This window comes from Orbicella franksi, chromosome 4 (assembly GCF_964199315.1).
Source record: "Orbicella franksi chromosome 4, jaOrbFran1.1, whole genome shotgun sequence".
Lineage (NCBI taxonomy): Eukaryota > Metazoa > Cnidaria > Anthozoa > Scleractinia > Merulinidae > Orbicella > Orbicella franksi.
This window is the reverse complement of record NC_138148.1, coordinates 27,507,459-27,524,800: the sequence shown is the minus strand read 5'-3', so window position 1 is coordinate 27,524,800 and position 17,342 is coordinate 27,507,459. Positions and strand designations below refer to the sequence as shown.

General features: G+C 38.4%; 1 protein-coding gene across 1 annotated transcript; it reads right to left on the bottom strand.

Moving 5' to 3' along the window:
* Positions 1–2,673: 2,673 nt before the first annotated feature.
* LOC145484521 (uncharacterized) lies at positions 2,674–4,496 on the bottom strand. The gene is made up of 2 exons (XM_081463123.1): positions 4,146–4,496; positions 2,674–3,495 (listed from the first exon to the last, which is right to left on the bottom strand). Exons 1-2 carry the CDS (start codon positions 4,494–4,496, stop codon positions 2,674–2,676), a joined length of 1,173 nt encoding a protein of 390 aa, XP_081319249.1.
* Positions 4,497–17,342: the final 12,846 nt, after the last annotated feature.

The following is a 17,342-nucleotide window of genomic DNA, read 5'->3' as shown; positions in this document are numbered from 1 at the left end:
GAGGCTTATCAAATGGCTTTTCAATGTACAAAGAGCACAAAATTTGTAACCTTCAATTTTAAACTATTACATAGGAGAATATCAACGAACAGCATTTTGAAAAAAAAATTGGCCTCGCTCATAGCGAGGAATGCACTTTCTGTGAAAGAGAGAGACAGAAATTGGCACACTTCTTTTGGGGTTGCCCAAAACTGAAAACTCAAATGTCTTGGACCAGTTTGAAAGTATGGCTAGAGTCTTGCCAAGGGAACCCTTTACAGCCTGATACAGCGGTCTAAGGCCAGATAGCTCTAAACACTAACTTCAAATTAACTTCTGCTGCTTAAATGCTAAATACTTTATTTGGTTATGTAGGCAGAAAAAAGGTTTTCCAAAACTAAACAATTATTTACTGGTTTTAAAACAAATCTATGAAATAGAAAGAATACAACTGCAATAACTTTAAAAAAGTGGGAGCATCTGTCGGTGTTGTTGTAATCTCTTGATAACTTGATCCTAGTCCCCTGAAAACGAAATGGAAACAAAAGGAAAAGAAACAAGATGCATGTATACAGACTGTATATTTTCATCAGCTCGAATTAACAATTCAAGTTACTGACAGGAGTAAGCTGGGTTTATGTATTGTAAGTAAGCTTGCTGTAGTCATCTATTTCCTGCGCAAGATTTGTAAGTAGCGCAATCAATTCGTATTAAACCCTTAGGGGAGATCGATCTGGGCCTGGCTCGAGCCTCGTTCCCAGGCCTTTTCCCTTAGCCATTGATCTCCGTGGGAACGAGGTTGTTATCTAACCCCTAAAAATTACTATTTAAAACGGAATAGGCTTGATTACCAGCCGCTGGATTGATTACCAGGAGCTCGAGCAATACAACAATACAATACAATACAAGTTTATTATGTCATACGCTTAGGTATTCAGGTGTGACATTACATAATGAAATGACACACCAGCTAATTCATAGGTATATATTTCACATAAATCAAATTAAAATTAAAAGTAAATATCATAATATATAAATAAAGATTTTAAAACAAATTAAAAAGTTACAGTAAGGATCAGGATCATGATCAAGTAGAAAGGCCTCCAGAGAGTGGAGGAAGTCGAACCTAAAAACGGAAAACAGAGCGCTTGTTTGAGTGAAAGTAGCATATTATACCAGAAGCACTGCTCTTGTTTTGGCCAAATTATGCTTAAATTATGCTCGTTTTTTCAAATTATACTACTTTTTTTATCAATTGTGCTTTGAAAAACCATGGCAAATAAGTCCAAAAATACATTTTCTTTAATCAGAAGCCTGTGCTTTCCCTTTGTTGACTGTAAGGAACGGTCTCTGGCAATTGTGGCTGGTTCTGGCCCGTTATTTCTCTGAGCGAGCTGTAAGTTTTCGCTCGAATCGGCTGGTATAGCTGACGAGGTATTGGGACCGACATGGTTTGCCATGGGACTTCCCCTTTGCGTACACCCTAGTTGCGGGCTCCGATTTCCGGGCTCAGTAAATCGAAAAATCTCAGCCTATAATTGGGAATCAACGTACCTGTCCAAAAAAGCCAAAAATTTTCCGATAACTATCATTATTATACATTGTAGTCACCATCTGTCTTCTCATTGTCTAAAAGCCTACAGTTAATCCTCGAAAACAGCGCAACCTACAGATTATTCACTAATCTGCTAGCAGATTAGTAAATAATCCGTAGGTTGCGCGCGCAATGAATGAATGAATGGATGAAAAGTTTATTTGAGTGTCTATGTATTTAGCTAAAAGATAATGGAGGACACTATACTGTAAAATAATTAATTAAATACTACATAAAAAAAATTATACAATTACTTACAAAATTTGTTGAGAAACTTAAATTTGCTAAAAAGCCTAAAATCCGTCTAAATAGTTACAAGAGTTAAAAGGTCGACTTTCCTAATGTTCCTCTTAAACGAGTTCAGAGTTTCAATCATTCTTAAGTACCTTGGCAGCTTCGACCAAATGCATGATTTCCAAGAGCAAAGTCAAGTTCACGGACAGCGAAGTAAGAACAAGGCTTGTCGAAAATAAACTGTGTTCCGTGCGATAATGCATTTGTCGTTATTTTCTTTAAAACAATGTATAACAAAACAATTATTAGATTCGGTTTTTGTGATATCCGAAATAATCAAGGTCTCCGTTAGTGTTATCAGTCTCAGCCTTCGGCTTCGGCTGATAACACTTACCTCGACCTTGATTATTCAGGATACCACTAAATCCTCATCTAATAATTGTTTATTGTTATATTACTGTTCGTTATATTTTATATCTCCTATAGTTTTAATAATTTAGTTTTCAGGGCTCCTATTATTGATAACAGAGTCAGTTTCGACTCTGACGGGACTTCTCTGAACAAATAAAGGTGTTTATTTATTTATAAGTCATAATAGCTCCCCGTCTGCGAAAATTATAAACCCTCCCTAAGTTGGTTAAAAAAACTGACAGCCCTAGACTGCTGTAGCCAATGCTCCACAAGCAGTAAACAAGGGAACTACTAACACTAGTGTCTTTCAGGAAACCAGCAGCCTTAACGACGGATATGGAGGACAATCTTCATTTAAGGAAGACGAGGCCAGCCAATTGCAGATTTTTGTAGTTCTATCCGTTGATTTAAATCAACGTTTCGTGATTTTAGGGACAATAACGAGGGACAACGTCTTACTGCTCTCCAAACCACCACTGTGTGGTGGAATTGTCATTTGATGAGCATCTGTGTTTAGTATTGACTGTTTGATAAGCTCCAAAGTCATCTTCACCCCCTCCTCCAATAGCTCCTGGAAAAGAACTCCCGCATTGTTTCTGTGCCGAGTCAAAATTATTGTAAGAGTCAACGTGTGGGCGCCATTGACTGCTTTGAAAAAAATGAGCGGTGCAATTGCTGCAACCATATCCCCTGATATCAATATATTCAAATCGTTCGCATTTGTCAATCTTCGCATAATCCGTGACGTTGATTTCACTCAGTTTAGCTCTCAAGTAATCAGTGTAGTTGAGCCCGTCAATGTAAAAGTTGCAAGTGGCTCGCACATGTGTGGAGTGGTCAGCGATCGCAGTCATCCGGGATGTAGATAATCGAAACATTTTCCAGGAAAATGACTTTTGGTTGACAGGGTGATCTATAAAAAATGCCCGCATTTTAAAGGCTTGCTTGTTAGCCAAGCTGAAAGACTCGATAAGGGTCCAAACAAATCCGTTCTCGGACGTAAAATCACAAAAGGTTTCATACATAGAATTAGTCGCTGGATCAAACAAATGATACACACCAGACTGGGAATGTCTTCCTCTTCGGAATTTCTCTTTGCAAGACATGGCTCTCCGCTTCTGACAAAATTTGCCGTAAAAAGCTGCCGTAAATGTGCAGTTGAACTTGTGCTTGGCGTGGTCGCATAGCTCTGTGCATGTGCCTCCATGAGCGCACGGATTCTGTTCACAGCACTGGTTGCTGCATGGCCGATTTGAGCGTGCGTTGCTTGCAGAAGTCTACAAAATAGAAATGAAAACATTTTGGCGATATTGGCCATGAGAGTCATAGTTACAAGACAAAAAAAATATTTTAATATTATTTTACTTTAGGAGACCCTTTTCACATATTTTTCACGTCATCCTTCTTGAGAGATAAACACAGCTAATTTTACAGTGATTTATACCATTTTAGCCAATTTTAAAGCTCTCTATATCCTTGGTGGATTTTAAAGGCAACTATGTATGTCTTTGAATCATTTCCATCACATACTAGAAAACACTGTCTAGCCATAACGACCCTGGAGTTGAAATTTTAAAAGTTAATGCAAACCAAATCAAGATCCCCAAATTAAAGCGAAATCATTATTAGTTTAATTAACAGCGTACGAATAAGTTCATAACGGTCTAATCATTATCTAAAACGTAACTTTTTCGGTCGGCCTAATCCATTTGTTATTGCGTTATAAAGCTATTGAAAAACATGTTGTCATCGACTGATATAGAAGAGCCGATGGCAGGTGTTTGCCGACAATGACAAAAAGTCTAGGAAAGAAGCAAACTTCACCCTTTGGGGTAAACTCCTGGTATCAAACTTGCAATGCATACGCCAGCACATTATTTCTTTATTAAAACTTTAGGTGCTGGGAACCAACACATACATATCTTACCTGATCAATATACTCTCTGCTCATGCCAAAATACGCGTATCCATTGACGTTGAAAAGGTCTTCTGGTGCCGAATACCTGTCTTCATCCAGTAACTCACACCGATCGCCCTTCATTTGGTACGCCTGGCATCTACATTTCTCATCGAAACATTTCACATGACAGTCAAACGGTTTCTTTACAGTAACGTTTTTGAAGCTGTGACCCAACATGGCGCGGTGTTTGAGTCCTGTCTGGTAAAAGCTACCGCTGCTCCGTTCACATTTTTCCTGACAGTTTGCGACTACGAAATTCAACTTCTGCACAACAAACAAGAATAAGTGAAGAAGACAGGTATTTGTCGAGATCATCATGCTGACTCAGAGTCTCCAAGCAGAATTGACGCTGGTGAGGTCTTCAGATTGTGTTTCTGTATCTCAGAACTTTCATGCTTTGTCTCTTAATTATAAATGGCACTTTTTTTGATTAAAATCTCATATCATATAAGTCGCAATCATTAATTTGTCCTGAAATGTACTCTTAATAACCCAAGCAAAATTTTCATTTAATGGAAGCCCATCAAGAGTTATGTCATTCATTCTCTCCAACTTAATTAAAAACAACTATAGTTTGTAATCCTTAAAAATAAAGAAATAGCCATGGAATATGGAGCGATATTTTGGGATGTAATGAATTCCCGTTAAACTCATTGTTGCTTCTTTAAGTTTTACCAAATGAATTTTCGCGCGGTCACTGAGGGAAGCAGTTTGACGAGGATTTTCATGGCAGTTAATTTTACTTATTTTTTTTATATCTATTTTATCCTCTTTCAGTTTGGCAATGTTTACTTATTTCAGCAATTTAGCCTTTCAATTTCCGGAGGCTGGAACAAAACTCGTAATATACCGTCAGTGACTTTTCCACACGATACACCAAACTCTCAAAGAAAGCGGAAATTTTTCCTTGATAGTGATGAACGAGAGTGGCCGATGTTTTTCGTTCCGGCGACAAATTAAATTAAACACGACGATTCTTGTAAGGTCTGCGTTCTCAATATACACTGGTCTTGAGCTCCAACATTACACACTCATGTCCATGCATGAAACTAAGGTGTAAATAACTCAACGGTACTAATGATTAAAAAAACATAGCGTGCATGCATATTACAAAGATAGGCCACAGGAAGCCCGACCGCTAGCTATTTGCAAGCTTTATGGGTCATTCGTACTGTTACAATAATAATAATAATAATAATAATAATAATAATAATGATAATAATAATGATGATGATGATGATACAAAAAACAGAAAAGAAAGATTTTATGTTTCTGTGTTTTTCTTTGGTCGTTTTGGAAGGGATCTTGGGAGCAGATCCGTATCTCCTGTTTGGTTTTTCAGCGTGGCTATCACTGCAGTTGGGCTTTTGTTGTTCAGCTGACCTATCTAGTTAGTAATCCTTAAAAATAAATAAATAGCCATGGAATATGGAGCGATATTTTGGGATGGGATGAATTCCCGTTAAACTCATTGTGGCTTCTTTAAGTTTTACCAAATGAATTTTCGCGCGGTCACTGAGGGAAGCAGTTTGACGAGGATTTTCATGGCAGTTAATTTTACTTATTTTTTTATATCTATTTTATCCTCTTTCAATTTGGCAATGTTTACTTATTTCAGCAATTTAGCCTTTCAATTTCCGGAGGCTGGAACAAAACTCGTAATATACCGTCAGTGACTTTTTCACGCGATACACCAAACTCTCAAAGAAAGCGGAAATTTTTCCTTGATAGTGATGAACGAGAGTGGCCGATGTTTTTCGTTCCGGCGACAAATTAAATTAAACACGACGATTCTTGTAAGGTCTGCGTTCTCAATATACACTGGTCTTGAGCTCCAACATTACACACTCATGTCCATGCATGAAACTAAGGTGTAAATAACTCAACGGTACTAATGATTAAAAAAACATAGCGTGCATGCATATTACAAAGATAGGCCACAGGAAGCCCGACCGCTAGCTATTTGCAAGCTTTATGGGTCATTCGTACTGTTACAATAATAATAATAATAATAATAATAATAATAATAATAATAATGATAATAATAATGATGATGATGATGATACAAAAAACAGAAAAGAAAGATTTTATGTTTCTGTGTTTTTCTTTGGTCGTTTTGGAAGGGATCTTGGGAGCAGATCCGTATCTCCTGTTTGGTTTTTCAGCGTGGCTATCACTGCAGTTGGGCTTTTGTTGTTCAGCTGACCTATCTAGTTAGTAATCCTTAAAAATAAATAAATAGCCATGGAATATGGAGCGATATTTTGGGATGGGATGAATTCCCGTTAAACTCATTGTGGCTTCTTTAAGTTTTACCAAATGAATTTTCGCGCGGTCACTGAGGGAAGCAGTTTGACGAGGATTTTCATGGCAGTTAATTTTACTTATTTTTTTATATCTATTTTATCCTCTTTCAATTTGGCAATGTTTACTTATTTCAGCAATTTAGCCTTTCAATTTCCGGAGGCTGGAACAAAACTCGTAATATACCGTCAGTGACTTTTTCACGCGATACACCAAACTCTCAAAGAAAGCGGAAATTTTTCCTTGATAGTGATGAACGAGAGTGGCCGATGTTTTTCGTTCCGGCGACAAATTAAATTAAACACGACGATTCTTGTAAGGTCTGCGTTCTCAATATACACTGGTCTTGAGCTCCAACATTACACACTCATGTCCATGCATGAAAATAAGGTGTAAATAACTCAAAGGTGCTAATAATTTAAAAAAATAGCGTGCATGCATATTACAAAGATAGGCCACAGGAAGCCCGACCGCTAGCTATTTGCAAGCTTTATGGGTCATTCATACTGTTACAATAATAATAATAAGAAGAAGAAGAAGAAGAATAAAAACTGGCTATCCCCTAGTGCTTCCGGACCATGGTTTGGTCTCGGCCCTAAGGACTCTACGCAAACATTACGTGAGGACGATAATAATAATAATAATAATAATAATAATAATAATAATTTTAAAAAAAGGTGTTTATTGTGACAAAAAACTAGAGCTAAGCTTTACAAAATGCTATAATATTTACATAATTTGATGTCTGTTAAACCTGTAAAACATGTTTCCGTATCTAATCATGATAGCATGGTTACTACAACTAATACTAATACTACTATAATAATATATAATAATAATAATAATATTAATAATAATAATAATGATACAAAAAACAGAAAAGAAAGATTTCTGTTTCTGTGTTTTTCTTTGGTCGTTTTGGAAGGGATCTTGGGAGCAGATCCGTATCTCCTATTTGGTTTTTCAGCGTGGCTATCACTGCAGTTGGGCTTTTGTTGGTCAGCTGATCTACAGTGATAAAGAATCCGTCTTTTTTATTTTTTTTTTTGTCCAAGAACAAGTTCAGGATTTGCCGTTTTAATGCGAAGGGGGGGTGGGAGGGGGGGAGGGGGTACGTGAGGCATCTCCTGCCCACTTCTTTCACGCAATTCCATTTGCTTTTTAAGTTTCCGTGAACATACTAGGCCAATCTGTTAACCGTTCGTCACCTGGGACATGCATCTTTACTCATATTCCCTTGCATGATACTATTCATATTCATATTCACATTCATATGATACTACTCATATTCCCTTGTGTGACCATTCAAGTGATTTCGTTTGGTATTTTTCTCGAAATTTTCCGCTTTTGCTAAGCTAAATTCCGAGATGAACTAGTGAGACAATCTCAGATAGTGCAGAGTGTAATTTACGGCTCTGATACAGTAGTCACAGAGGTCCTCATCCATGCCGTTCTCTCCCTTGGTACTAGTCAACTAATATTAGGGGAAAATGAGCGGACAAAAACTTGATAAGACATAATCTTAGCAGTGTGTATGTTTCATGTTTGTGTTTTCTTTCAAGGCCCAAAAATAACTTCCAATTACCGTTGGTCAAGACGGTTTTAAAAGTCATTGCAGCAAATGTGACAATTGCGCTTTTCACGCCAACGTTTGTAACTTGATACCTTCTTTTTCCTCGCCAATGTCTGCAGTAAGGTTCTTTTGTTTCCAAGAATATATAAGCAAGATGTGTATTTTTGTTACTCACTGCTGGAGATAAATGGAAAATAAAAGTGAAATATCTGCTGAAAAGTCGAAGAGGAACGATTTTGTTTCATTCAAAACGGAAATTTACATTTCACGGATAAACAAGAACTAATCCAATTATCAAATAGTCACGTCGAGTCACGGAAGAGTGTGTTCTTATTCTGTTGCCAGCGTTGGTGTTAACATTAAAACCACGTCAAACTAATAAACAATGCTATCGAGTAACACAACTGAGGAGCGTTTCAACGAGAAGTATTGAAGGTAGAGATCTTTACTTGACCGAAATTATATCCCACAGTCACCTCATCGGCTGATGAAATTAATTGGCGGCCGCGGAGTGTGCGGCGATAATAATGAAGTTTCTTTTGTCGTAAATTTTATTAGTTGAGTTATTTTTTTGTAAAAAAATACCTCTTAGTCGGCGCGTCGGATATGTTATGGACGGGTCAATGGATGAGTGAGTGAGTGAGTGAGTGGGTGAGTGGGTGGGTGGGTGGGTGAGTGCGTGAGTGAGTGAGTGAGTGAATGAGTGAGAGATGTATGTATGTCACACCAATCAGATTGGATCTACTATAAACAGCCAATCAAATTTCTTGTTGTAAAGGTAAATGGTATGTGAGAAGATTTGATCCCCATAGAGTTCAGAACGGCCATATTTATTCTTCTATAAAAGAGGAGGAAGTATTCATATATTGGGTTTACTTCGACATTTTTTGTGGGTTAGGCTGAGGATTTTAGTCAAATGAACAAGATGAGCCTTGAGGTTTGAAACAGTTCGTGAGTTCGTAGTATGCAAATACAACGAGATATTTTTATTTTCACAAAGGTAACTTGACACTTTTGTTTTTCACAAGGAGTAAATTCAATTAGAGGTCACGACTCGTCGCTTCTAGTTCCTTGGACATGTTTTAGAGGTGACGAGACTTAAGATTTGAAACAGTTCTAACGTTCACAATAGTAAGTGCGGGTAACGATTGTTTTGTTCTTGTTACATGCAAATATAACGAGATATTTTTGTTTTTTAGTTACAAAGTATAATTTGACACTCTTGTTTTTCACAAGGGAGTAAATTCAAATTAGAGCGGACGAATCGCCACCACTCTTTCCCACGAGATGTTTGCTATCTTTAGTAACAAATGGTAACTCAACACTTTTGTTTTTTTATATGGGAGTAAATTCAATTAGAGCTGACAAGTTATCGGCTATTGTTTCCAGGATATTAAACAAAAAAGAAGCTTTTATTTCTAGACGGTTTTTACGTCTCTGCAGTGGCAGTTTAATAGTTTTATTTGATAACATTCATTTCAGTCCGATATTTTTAAAGGTAAAAAGTATGAAAACTGTTAAAATGTTCTTTGAAGACTGCGCGCCACGAAGTTAAAGTGCAATTTAATTAAATCAGACTTTCAACGTGTCAGAGGTTTTTTTCTTTTTCTTTCTATTTTTGGTGAAGTTGTGTTGTGTTGTGTAAAAAGGTAAACTTACGACTCGTATAAAATGCGAAAAAGTCTCTAAATTAACTTGAGTATATTTCAGCAAAAATTCTTCTTGGGGGTTGGAGGGGTTATGTGATCGGTGAGTGAGGGAGTTATGCATGTGCACGTGTCACATCAATCACAGTGCGGGTTGTATCAAAGAACGAATCAAATTGCCTGTTAGAAAATAAGATGGTATCCACATTGATCTGGAGACGTGTCAGATTACTGTAGTTTGTTCAGTCAAACATTTTATGGCTTACTATTTAGCTATCTTACCATGACCGATGTAACATCGCAACCAAAAAAACTTGTCAAATTAACCAAATCATTACTGTACCATGAATGCTCCAATCTTCGACACTTCACACACAAAAAAATAACTCTTGTACGCCTTGCGTGCCTATGTTTCGCCAAGGCAAAGTGAACATTGGTGAATATTCACCAATGTTCACTGAGCCTGAGATGAATAATTCTTTTAGTATAATTTTTAGAGGTAAATATCAAGGACTACAAAATAACGCACTAAAACATAAAAACAAGTACAGGTGCAATTGTTCGTGTGCATATATGCAGCCGTAGTTTTGATAATAAGCTTACGTGTACTCCAATTGTGAATGAAGTTACTCACCGAGTTCGGCAGTAAAACAAACGAACGAAACACTACCAAAAATAAATTCATCCAGTACCTTTGTTTTATCGTTGTTGACTTCATTCAGAGTTGTCATCATCGCACAAAAATGAGTAGCTTTGGTTTGAAGAAAAATAAATTTCGGTCACTCGATCTGACCTGCTGGCGATCGACGCAACCACTGCGTTTACGATTCTTAAAAACCTCGAATTCGAGTTCTTGAGAAGATTTTTGGTCCAAGGGCGACAGCAGTCATTTTGAAAATTCTCCATCCTTTCAAAAATCCTAGATTTGGAGTGATGTCTTTCGAATAAATGAAAACTTCGTTCAGCAACTGTCCGCCATGTTTACTTGCCGAGATGGCAAAAACGGCGAGCTTAGTAGCCGAGCTCTAGCGGGGTGAATATAGCGTCATATGATGAGCTTTTCGACCAATCAGAATGTCCAATTCTTATATTCACCTCTGGAAATTATACTAATACAAGATGAAACAACGTTGCATATTAAAGTAACTGCTGGACAAAATAATTTAAGAGCCATTGCCTGTAAATATGGAGAATCCGACGACAGGTCGGGAAATTCCGATTTTCTTTTATTCCGTCAAAAAGACGACTGCGAAATCCAAGTGCTTGCTCGCTCGTCCAAAAAAGGCGCAATTGGTCAAAATACCCTTTATAGTTTTTCGTCTAACGCGCTTACTTTTCACGGGCCAAACTAGCCATTTAGATATGGTATACCTATAGCATAGCTCTTCCTTTAGAACCTTTATTTTGCTCAGAGATTCGTATACTAAAAGAGTTATGACCCTCTAAAATCAGTTGAAATTTTACATGTAAATTGAAATTGCGACAGTTGTATTTTTTGAACGGACAAGAAGTAAACAAAACATATTTACTTCAAGATTACGTTAAGTTCAGAGGAATGATCAAAGTGTAAATTAAATTTGATCATCACCTGATTTTTTTTACAGAAGTTTAAATTTCTTCCCTTTCGGACGACTTATGAAGCGCCATAAAAAAGGCGAAATTTAAAGGAAAATATCGCCAAAAGTACATCACTTGAGATCCCAAAACTACCCTCCAGCAATGTCTCACCTGTAAAAACATGCAATAAAATTTTGGGGCAGTTAAAACTGTAAAATGTTAGAAGAAGAAGTTTAAGCTGTGCTTTTGTCAACTAAGACCACCGTCCTAATTAGCATAATAACGTGAAAATAACGATGCACAGAGAAAATAATGATACAGTGGAACCTCGATTTAACGAACCTTTATTTAACGAAGTCCTCGATATAACGAACGATTTTCTTCAGCCCGGCCAAAATTACAGTAAAATGTATGGAGCAAAACCTCGATATAACGAACCTCGATATAACGAAATCCTCGTTATAACGAACACAATCCAGACGCCCAAACGTAAAATATACCTCGATATAACGAATAAATGTCAACATGTGACGAAAGATGAATGCAAAACAAACTAACAAGGATGACATTTCTTTAATCCTGTAACACGAGGGCAACGGCCCATTACAGCTGTTTACATAATTTCATACAAACATATAAAAGCATCTACATTTCGACTTTATCCTCTTTGTCTTTTATGAGTTCTATTAACTTCTTTATCTTTGATGGCTTCTTGTGGCAAAAGGAATAAATTGCTGGAATTTCGAGTCCAATGCCCTTATTTCTTCGTTTACCAGCCACTTCCACTGATATTGGCCCTCCGTGCTTTAAAAATAAATGGAAGACACGTGAAAGTGTCAATGGCACATGGCCCACGGTCTGAAGCGTCCCTTCTGTCCCTTCCTGGTCTTGAACCCGTTTAACGGCAACAGCATGGGTGTCGTGTGGGTTGTTAGGCTCGTGCTGCAGAAAATATAGATGTAAAATCACTCAGTTTGCTCATAACCTGTCAAAACTACAAACGATTCCTTTCAAGGGCTTACCTCACAATCCAGAACTTCACCAACAGCTGCATCCCAGATATCTTTATACGCATGGTAGCCTCGAATACAAGATCGAAAAGAATATGTTGTGTTGCTCATTGTTGTCTGTTTTAAAACTCAACAAGTCGCTTCACCGTTTCGCTACCTGCGGCTAGTTTCACGTTGAATAGCGAGAGACCTTCAATTTCCTGTGAAAGTTGACATGATACCCTGTTGAGCAATCAAAAGGTGTTAGATTCCAAAAATCCCAGCACGTCCTGCAATACCTCGCCGTATTTTGTGCTTTTATATCTTTATATCTCTGTTGAATTTGGCACTTTTCATCGAAAGTAGTTTAATATATTGTCCTATGGCAAGCCTAGAGAGTGCAGCAGAAGAAAGCGTAACAGTTCCCGTTCCTAGTGCTTCCACATCGCGGTCGCAGTCCAAAAAACAAAGAGACCAAGAAGAGAAGGGTGCTGACATTGGAAGAGAAATATAAACTGGTTAAAGCAATCAAGGATGGGGAGAAAAACACTGTCGCTGCAAAGCGTTTTGATCCTCCTTTGTCTCAGTCTACAATATCGACCATTATGAAGAAAAAGGATGAGATTATTAGTGCCTATGAAGGAGGATTCTTCACAGACAAACGAAAGAAGATGAAGCAGGCGACTTTTCCAGATCTTGACAAAGCACTGTCTGAATGGTTTCGGAAGGTTCGAGCTATGAACATCCCAGTTAATGGAACGCTGCTGCAAGAAAAAGCCCTGTATTTTGCAGAACAGTTAGGGTATGAGAACTTCAAGACAAGTAAAATTCTAGAAAAATTCAAGGAAAGACAGGGAATTACAGGCCAAGCTGTATGTGGTGAAGAGAAAAGCGTAGATCCTGATATTGTCGAAAATTGGAGCGAGCGTCTCCCGGATATTTGCCGCAGCTATAGCATGAAGGATCGTTTCAATGCTGACGAAACAGGATTTATGTGGAAAGCTACCCCTACTCAAACGCTTAACCTGAGAGGAGAAAAGTGCACCGGTGGTAAGAGAAGTAAAGATCGCGTGACAGTCCTTGTGGCCTGCAACCAGGATGGCACAGAGAAGCTACCCCTACTTGTGATAGGGAAATATGCCAGACCCAGGTGTTTTAGGAACAGTAACATGAACTTGCTCCCCGTGACCTATGAGTCTCAAAGAAAAGCCTGGATGGACAGCGTTTTGTTTGAAAAATGGGTCCGTCAAATTGACCGACGAATGAGAGTAGCAAACCGCCATATTCTGTTATTTTTAGATAACTGTACTTCACATGTTATTGTCAATGGTCTGACAAACACAAAGCTCATCTTCTATCCACCTAACTGCACAAGCAAGCTTCAACCGGCAGACCAAGGCATAATCCAGAACCTTAAGGTAAATTATCGCAAGACAATGATCAGGCGGATGTTACAGTGTTTAGATGACAATAAACCTGTCAAAGAAATCGACCTCAAGGATGCTGTCTTTATGATGGCCAAAGCCTGGGACAATGTAAGCACCACGACAATCAAAAACTGCTGGAAAAAAGCAGGATTCCCAGGTGAAGTAGCGGAGCCCTCACACGATCCTTTTGAGTCAGACGAGGAAGATGAAGATACCAATGAAACTGGTGTCGGTCTATGGGGAAACATTACCCACCATTTTCCCTCTCTTGCAGAGATATCATTCAGTCACTTTGTATCCCTTGATAACAATGTTGTAACCGAAAGCCAACCGACGGAGGAAGATGTAACACGGGAAGCCCTGAAGGCAGTCCAAAACGTGGAATCGATGAGTCATGAGGAAGAAGAAGATGAAGGAGATTCAGACGCAGACATCTCTATAGTGGAGCCAAAACCACTTAGTCTGGTCGAAGCTAGCGAGGCTGTGACAGGGCTTCGCAATTTGATTTTGTCATTCGACAAGACAAGTGCAAAAGAAAAGGAATTTCTGCGCTCCCTTTCTTCTATGGAAGATACATTCCTACGAATGGCAACAAAATCACAGAGACAATCTTCACCAAAAGAATTTTTTGATTAAGAGTCCTAATTGGACTAGAACAGTGTTAAAATTGTTACCGTTTTGTTTAATACCATGTTCATTTTTCTTAAACGGAGGACGCATTTTTTACTGATGACAAAAAAACCTCCACTGGAAGTAATCTTTTATTAGCGTCTCAACATAGATTTGTATTTATGTTTTTTTTATATGTAGTTTTGAGCAGTTTTGTTTGCCTGTGCAATTTCTAAGTGCCGTAGCTATGTACATATCTGTACAGTACATAGCTACATAGACATTAAAGAAAGAGTGCTTATTAGTAACTGTTCAGATCCAGAAATGCTGGGTAGTGCTACGTAACACCGATGAAAATTAATTATTAACTAACCTCGATATAACGAACATTCTGGTTGTTTTTCCGAAAATTCGTTAAATCGAGGTTTTCGATTTAACGAACTCTCGATATAACGAACAAATTTCCCCAGTCCCTTGGCACTTCGTTAAATCGAGGTTCCACTGTATATTCCACTTACCTCGCGACATGTCGACAACTGGATGTTCCACGATCCCTCATGTTATATTTCCAGTATGTTTCAGCCACATTTTCGGAGATTAGTGTACGAAATCACTCTCAGACATCGCCACGGTTAAGCAGATTTCAACTCTCCGAAGCCCGCTTCACAACATCTATCAATATTATTTATCTTTCGCCTCATGAGCCGCCGTAAATTCTCGTCTCATGAGCCGCCGTACAAGAAGTTTAACAATTTGCTGAGATCCTAACTGACCCAGAAGTATGTTAGCAGTCTTTAAAATCCTCCTCTTAATGAGGATTCTCATCAAGAACTCGTTTAAGCTCAGTTCTGTTTTTATCTGTTGTGCACCCGCCATTATTCCACAGATTGCGTTACATTTGACAAATGCACATTCCAACGGGTAGGGGTAGGGTGGGTAGGAAGTGAAAATGTAACCGACATTAAAGCCATTTTAGGCAATTCTGTGGCTAAACTAGTAACTGGCTTTCCCAGAATGATTCGAACATGAGCTTCTGCTTGCAGGCATTTTCTAGGTTAGTTTTGCTGGATAGGTGGGGAGATGGGGGGTGGGGGGGGGGGGAGTCGTGTATTAGAAAAAAAAAGAAAAAAGAAAAGAAAACGGTAGACAGTATCAGCTCAAAAGATTATGATCTGTGTATCTTGATCAGCTTCATCAGTTCATCAGTGAGGCCCTATTAGGGGTTTTCAGGATACTGGATTTTTGAGTAAATTTGGCAAAATTTGGCAAAAGACAACAGACTGACAAATAGTGCGCAGGAAGTGATGGTAAGCGACGTTTTATTGAAACTCCTTACATTTTCTTAGCCGTTTCACTTTTGCATCAGAAAAGAAAATGCTCAGAAAATTACCGAAGGGCAGTTAAAGACGGTGCCTTCTTTTTTTGTGGGCACACGGTCTGTGCATTACGTAAGGCATGGTATATATAAACTCCAGGCGCACGCTTGGGTTGGAACTAGTTACGTAATTAACTACCCTACCAAGCGTGCGACTTAAAAAAAAAAGTCCTATTGTGGCCGAAACAAATTTCGCACTAAAATTACGAGCCTGTACTAAAACCGGGATTACCAGAAAAGCAGCATATCGCTAAGCACTAACTGTGAATGGCTTCCAGCTGAAAAACTAGCTTTTATCGTATCCGTAGAAAAAATCACACTGAAATTCAACTGTAGATGGCATAATGCGCGCGCAAAACAACTGCGAGACACGTCAATGTTTAACTTACTTGGGAAGTAACAGGAAAAAATGTAACGGACACCGACAAAGTTTTCGAAAGGATGAAACAAGTCATTTAACTTTTGAAAAAGGGGTGATTACAGCTTCATTTTATGGTATGAATTGGAAGTGGCAAGCCTATTCAACAATGCATTAGTTTTTGGCTGTGAGGAAAAGTTATGTAGACTGTATTTTGGCTAAGCCAGAAGAGTGCTGTCCAGGGAGGCTCGAAGCGCTGTTGCGACGATTCTGTCATTAAATACATATCAAAAGAGGTTTTGATGTTACCTCTTACCACGTAGTTTAAAGATGTTTTTTAATATGTTTAGTTTTCTGCATGTAAAGAAGAACCTTCGGAGAATCTGTGAAGAAATATCTTTACCTTTTTTTCAGAAAAATGCTACCAGTAGCTAATTATCTGGGAAAAATTAATAACTACCCCCAGTTTTCTGTGTGGATTCTAATAACCCTGGCTAAGATCTACTTTTTCCACGTTTTCTTAATCTGGCGGAAACACGTTTGTGTTTTGTAGGCACCATTCGTTATGAGCCTGAGGCACCCCACAGCCGCTAATGAAGTTCATTTCTGTGATGGAGCACAGCTGCATGTCTGCAAAAGACTAGTTTTCAACCCTATGCAGTGCACTTTAAAATGCCCGCATCTATCAAGCGAAGCACTAATGTTGACGCTTAGCTTTTTAAAGACATTATAGATGCGTTTAAGGCACACAAGTTGAATGAGTCATAAGCAATTGGATGAGTTAACTGACACTTGTCAAAAATATCTCCGGCTTGATTCTCAGCGGCTGTGGTGTCTTCTTGGAGGACCTTCTCCTGTCTGTTTCTGAGCTTTGAAGCCGTTCTCGAGAGGAAGGATTAAACGGGGCAAGGAGTCAGGAACTCATCAAAGGTGAACCGCCTAATTCTAGCCTCTTCTTTTGAGCGCCTCATCTTTTGTGCTACAGTAATTGCTTCGACTTTTATGGCCGTCTCCTGACCCGAGAAAAACTTTTCTTCAAGGTAGTTTTTTTGTTTTTCATTGAAACGAGTGGCCTTTTTCTTCATTTTCAGGGCCCAGCCTTTAGGTTTAATTTCTTCAGCAGGGACTGGAAGAGTAGAATTTGCTAGGACAGGGTGAACACCACGATTGTCGCTATATCATATTTTGGCCTTGTCAAATAGGGTTTCTCTTTCAGGAACAAGTCAACATGAACCGTACTGTAAATTGTTCTTCAGTAATTTTCTGAGCATTTCCTTCTCTGAGGCAAAAGTGGAACCGCTTAGAAAAAGGACTTTCAATAAAACG

Excerpts from the sequence above, each read along its gene's own strand:
- LOC145484521 (XM_081463123.1), bottom strand. The coding sequence starts at position 4,496 with ATGATGATCTCGACAAATACCTGTCTTCTTCACTTATTCTTGTTTGTT. Across the intron at positions 3,496-4,145 it reads GCAGAGAGTATATTGATCAG|ACTTCTGCAAGCAACGCACG; the intron begins GTAAGATATGTA and ends TCTATTTTGTAG.